Source organism: Macrobrachium rosenbergii, chromosome 43, assembly GCF_040412425.1.
Source record: "Macrobrachium rosenbergii isolate ZJJX-2024 chromosome 43, ASM4041242v1, whole genome shotgun sequence".
In the NCBI taxonomy this organism is placed as follows: domain Eukaryota; kingdom Metazoa; phylum Arthropoda; class Malacostraca; order Decapoda; family Palaemonidae; genus Macrobrachium; species Macrobrachium rosenbergii.
The window spans coordinates 22,127,774-22,133,773 of record NC_089783.1 but is presented as its reverse complement, the minus strand read 5'-3'; the positions used below and the strand labels follow the sequence as shown (position 1 = coordinate 22,133,773).

Genomic DNA, 6,000 nt, shown 5'->3' with positions numbered 1-6,000 from the left:
GCTGACCAGAACATCAGATGAATGGCAGCTGACTTACAGGATATGGCAGTGCTATCAAGAATTGCTGCTGGAGATATAGTAGCTGTAGATGGCATGTACCATTTGAACAGTCTCACTGAGTTCTGGAACGGCCATCGCACTTTCCTGAGGGTTCAAAGAAAACAAAAAGATTCTTATGGGAGTCAAATAGAAAAAAAAATAAGCTCAGGCTTTTATTGAGCTGACAAGCTACATAGAGACTTCAATAGAAGATAGATCTTTCTGCTTCAAGTTTTCTGAGTTGCAGCACATGTGTGAAGCACATCTAGCTGCACTTGGAATTCAGAAAGACGTCAACAAAGTGCGCTTCAAAGAACAAATTCTCCACTTCTTTCCCAAAGCACAAGAACAAAATGATGGAAAAAACGTGATGCTTATTTCTGATCAAAGAATGAGGCAAATGCTGAAACAAGCCTTAACTGATTATGGAGATGCTTCCATTTTGGAGAAAGCTGCCAAAATCATCAGAGAGGACATTTTGAAGTTTGAAGGATTTCACTTTGATGCAACTTTCCACCAAATTGCCAAGAAGACACAATACCAACAACACTGAAAATGCTTGTCTCAATGATGTTGCAAAGACCTACTCTAAAAAATCAAGAAATTCAAGAATCACAGGTTACATTTACAATATGTCGGACAGTAATCTTCAACTGCACAATAACGGCACAACACAGAGAGTCTGATATGGCTTCATTTTTCAGCCATGAAAACCACCCATTCCCTCCTTCTTTGTCTGACAGAGGAAAACTTTGTCTCAGAAAAAATTCTAATCTGCTTACATGTTTAACAAAAACAGTAGAGGCATCTGCTCCACACTTACTGGACGATGTTCAGCCATATGACACAACTGAACTGGCAGAAGCCTTGGAGCAACTCAATGAGGATGAGCAACATCCAGAAATGATAGTCCTTGACACTCCCCCTGGTTCGACGCGCAACCGGACAGGGTCACATACGCAGCCTTGAAAGATAAACTGATACAATCTTACTCCATGCCTGTGACCGAGAGAGCACAGAGTGCACTCGACTTGTTGTCCCAGCCCCTGAGAGAAGCATCACCCAGGGAAGCCTGGGACGAACTACGGGGGTTGGTAACACTGCTAGGCCGCGACGAAAACAGGAGGAGAAGAACGGTAGATTTAATAAAAGCAATCTTCCTTCGGCGCCTCCCGCAGGAAGTTAGGCACTAGATAAGGGATGCTGACACCCTCGACATGGACACCTTAGTCGACAACACCCAGAAACTGTATCAGGCCACCAAGGCCTCGAAAAATGCCGCCGCCCTTGCAGTCTGAAGGAGAACAACGACGACGACGGAGACATCAACGCCATTTGCAGAAAGACCACTCAGGGAACACAGGACATGGTCAAGCCCAGCGTGGTGCTTCTTCCATAGAAAGTTCGGAATTAACGCCAGAAACTGCAGGCCTCCCTGTTCCTTCACAAAAAACGACAAAAGTGGCGGATGTAAAGTTCCCTCTGCTGGGCGCAGATTTCCTAGGACACCACAGACTTCTAGTCGACATTGCAAGACAACGCCTCCTCGACACAGGAACTTGCCTCTCCCGTCAGCTCTCCACCGGACCTGGAATGCCCACCATCTGCTCCACAGCCCCCAACTGCTACACATCCCTCCCACAGGAGTTCCCAGACATATTCAAAGCAGAGCTACGCCAGTCACCTGGGGCTTCAACAAAGCATGGCATCTTCCATCACATCACCATGACGGGCCCACCAACCCATGCCAAGTTCCAACGACTGTCCCCACAGAAGTTACAAGACACCCAACGGGCCTTCACAGAGATGGAACAAATGGGCGTCTGTAAAAAAGCATCAAGCCCGTGGGCTTCTCCCCTCCACATGGTAAAGAAATCCGATGGTTCATGGAGGCCCTGCGGGAACTATCAGCTTTTGAATTTACTAACAACACCAGACCACAACCCCCTCCCTAACATGCAAGACCTGATGGGCGCCATCCATGGAGCGAAGATTTTCTCCAAGATGGACCTGCTGAAGTCATACTTCCAAGTCCCTGCGCATCCTGACAACGTCCCAAAGACTGCCATCATCACGCCCTTCGGGAGCTACACATTTTCCTATTCTACCTTTGGTCTCAGGAATGCAGGTGCCGCATTCCAGTACCTAATGGACACCATCTTGGGGGATCTGGATTTCTGCATCTGCTACGTCAATAACACTCATCTTCTCCAGGTCCCCAGAGGAACACCTTCACCACGTCCACGCCGTCCTGAAACGTCTGCAGGACAGCAGACTAGTCGTCAGGTTCGATAAGTGCATTTTCTGGAAAGAAAAAGTAGACTCCTCGGCCACAAGATTTACCCAGCAGGAGTGCGCCTCACACTCTTCTAAAGTAAAAGCTATAGAGAACTTCCCGAAACCACAAACCATTAAGGCCCTTCAGGAATTTCTCAGGATGATAAGCTACTACCGACGTTTCACCCCAGACATCACCCGCACTATGTACCCCCTGACGTCAGTCCTGAAGGGCAAACCAAAAGCACTGACATGTGAGGCTCAGCAGCAGCAGGCATTCATTGCAACAGAGAGAGCCCTCTCCAGTGCCACTACCTTAACTCACCACAACCCCACTGCTGTCCTCAGGTTGACAACGGACACCAGCAACATCGCCTGCGGCACAATACTCTAGCAGCTTGTGAATGGCACCTCCCAGCCCTTGGTCTTCTTGAGCCACAAGTTTTCGCCAGCAGAGACCTGCTACAGCGCCTTCGACAGAGAGCTGCTGGCTATCTACCACGCTGTGAGACACTTCAAGTACCTGCTGGAGGGGACCGAATCCACAATCCTAACATCACAAACCCTTGGTGCATGCATTTGCAAAGCTGGGAGATGCGTGGCTCTGCAAGGCAACAGCGGCACCTGAGCGCCATCTCCGAATTCGGGTGCACCATCAACTACGTCCCTGGCAGGAAAAAACCGGTGGCCGACGCCCTGTTGAGGGTAGAAATAAATTCTCTTCACCTCGGCATCGACTACAAAGACCTGGCAAGAGAACAAGCAGCGGACCCAGAGACGGCAGACTACAGGATGGCAGTGATGGCTCTTCAGTGGGAAGACGTGCCCTTAGCAAGCTCGAACACAACTCTCCTCTGCGACACCAGCACAGGCCGCCCATGCCCCCTAGTGCCTGCTTCGAGGAGAAAGCAAGTGTTCGACATAGTCCACAGTCTCTCCCATCCATCAGGGTGCACAATGGCATGCCTCATGACTAACAAGTTTGTCTGGCATGGCATCAACAAGGACGTTCACCAGTGGGCAAGGAGCTGCATCCCATGCCAGGCGAGCAAAATGTCCTGGCATGCACAGTCTGGGGTCGGTGACTTCCCCCAGCCTCGTCGGCGTTTCGGCCACATCCACATCAACGTAATTGGGCCCATTCCGCAATCGGGAGGAGCCAGATACCTCCTGATCATAGACCACTCCACCTGCTGGCCCGAGGCAACCCCCATGGAGGAGGCATCAACAGCATCATGTGCAAAGGCCCTCCACTCCAGTTGGATCAGCCGTTTCGGAGTGCCAGACAGCATCACTAAGGACAGGGGTCCAGCCTTCCTGTCAGAGCTCTGGGCCTCCTTGGCACGCCTGATGGGTACAACTCTACACAGCACAACGGCCTACAACCCTGCAGTGAATGGCATGATCAAGAGGGTGCACCGCTCTCTTAAGGCAGCTCTCATGGCACGCTGCACCGATGAGAGGTGGAAGGAACAGCTGCCCTGGGTCCTGCTGGGTCTCTGCACCGCACTGAAGGCAAATGGCAACGCCTCCCCTGCTGAGAAAGTCTACGGGGAGACACTGACCATCCCCAGAGAGTTCTTCCCGCCATCGGCTGATGGCACCGAAATCCCCTTCCCGAGGTTAAGGGAACTCGCACAGAAGTTCGCGTCCTGCCATAAGACCTTCACCGGCAGCCCACCCGCCTTACACTCCTGCACCTACGTCTTCATCAGGGTGGACGCCCATTGGCCGCCCTTAACCAGGCCCTACAGGTGGCCCCACCGAGTCATCAAGCTGGCCGCCAAGGCATACCTCCTTGACATCCACGGGTGGGAAGACTGGATCACCATTGACAGGCTGAAACCGGCATTCCTGTTGAACAGTGAAGTACGCGAGAAAGAAGGCAGGCGACCCAGAGTTCCCCCTCAGTACCTCCCTGCAGACACACCCGCTCCCCCACCAAAGCAGGGTCCGGGGCTGCCCAGGAAACACATCAAGCCAACCCCGGATATCGGTTCCACCCCACGTCCACAGTTCTCCGGGAGCAGGGGCCCGCTCCGACTGCCTCAGCGTCTGCGTGATTAATGTTATTTTCCTCCAATAATTGCTCCTCAAATCATTGTCTTTTGTTTGGAGGGGGGCCAGTATTTGTAAGGGCGTCAAATCGCCTCTCCATTCTTGTGTTTCTCTCTTCACATGTACATTAATCACATCATATGTGTTGCTCGCTGATATTTCTGATTCTTTATGTATCATTGTATGCATCATTGTACGGCCTGTCTGCCAATATATATACTTGCCTTTTACATGTTCTGTAACGCATTATATATGTCTTTTTATGCCTGTTAACAGACACAACCTTCATATGGACGCAGCGGAGGCCCTCAGGTCGCCCGCTATCTTTCCGTCCGCTTTCTGTATTATAAACACCTGTCGAGAATAATAAAGGTTAGTCAGTTTCAGTTCCCAGTGTTACAGGCTGCTCGAGGAGCAAGAGCCCGTGCTTGCACAAGGCCAGCTAAATCTAAAACAACAACAACATAATAAAGGATCAGTCTCACTTCTGACATTTCTTGAACCTCACATGAGGTAATCTTTTTTGAATTGATTGCCGGTTCCCACGTGTTCCAGAAATTCTTTCTTTGTTCATTGTCGGTGCATTTTGGTTATGAACCCAGGTAAATCTTGCATTAACGTAACATTGTTGTAAATTTGCGGTTAGCCTGTAGTAACGTAAGTTCATAGCTTGGGTGTTTTTCTGTGTTATAGTATATTTTTTGTAGTAAAACCTTTAAAAATGAACTCGTGTTTGTGTAGCCACCACCTGTAGTGCTGGTTCGGAGCCCAAGCCTCTTTTAGACTGTGTATTAGTCCCAGAATAGCAGGCAATTAGGCTGTGTATTAGTCCCAGAATAGCAGGCAATTAGGCTGTGTATTAGTCCCAGAATAGCAGGCAAGAGCCAAGTAAACTGGGTTATCGTCGAGAAATTCTCCACATTGATATAAGATATGCAGGTGTTTAAACGACGTTGGTGGCGTTGGAAATGACGGCTGTCTTGTGATGATATTTATAGTCCTCGGTAGTTCCCACCTGTGTCGAGTCTGGTGGGGGTATCCGCTGGAGTACTTGCTTGAGACCGGTGAAATTCGGTTTCCAAAAGTCCCCCTGACAGGTTCACGTTCCCCGTTTGACCGAGATGTGTGGATTTCAGAACCTTCCCTTCGACCTTACCTTTCTTCAGCCAAAGCTATTATCCTAAACTGAACTCGACACATTTTGCGACTGAAGAAATGTTAATGACTCTGTTTTATAATTTTTTTTCATACGAACGTTATAACATCTCTTTCTTGCTCTTTATTTAAAATTAAAACTTTCACTCAGAACTGGAAGATTAGTCCTTCACTAAGCAAAAGCCCATGATGGCATAAGACAAACTTAATCTAGCAAAAATAATGGCATTTAACACATTGAGGAAGAAAATAATTTTTTATGTGTGTGTAATGATGCAACGAAACTTTAAATTGGGTGAAGAATAATGGTGTGAATAAAATCTGTGTCGGCGAACACCCGAAGATTTCGCAATGTTAACAGACCCCCTCTGGTCTCACCCAACCCTCTGTATTAGCGACTTGCAAATAGTTTGGGGTTATTCCTCATAAATATACAGTAAATAACGTTACCCATTCATATCAAGAACAGAG

General features: G+C 48.7%; 1 protein-coding gene across 1 annotated transcript; it reads left to right on the top strand.

The window, feature by feature from the left end:
- The first annotated feature begins 2,910 nt into the window (after nt 1–2,910).
- Nucleotides 2,911–4,383, top strand: LOC136829026 (uncharacterized). Its single transcript, XM_067087415.1, has one exon. The coding sequence runs from the start codon at nt 2,911–2,913 to the stop codon at nt 4,381–4,383; it is 1,473 nt and encodes a 490-aa protein (XP_066943516.1).
- The last annotated feature ends 1,617 nt before the right edge of the window (nt 4,384–6,000 follow it).

Excerpts from the sequence above, each read along its gene's own strand:
- LOC136829026 (XM_067087415.1), top strand. The coding sequence starts at position 2,911 with ATGCGTGGCTCTGCAAGGCAACAGCGGCACCTGAGCGCCATCTCCGAA.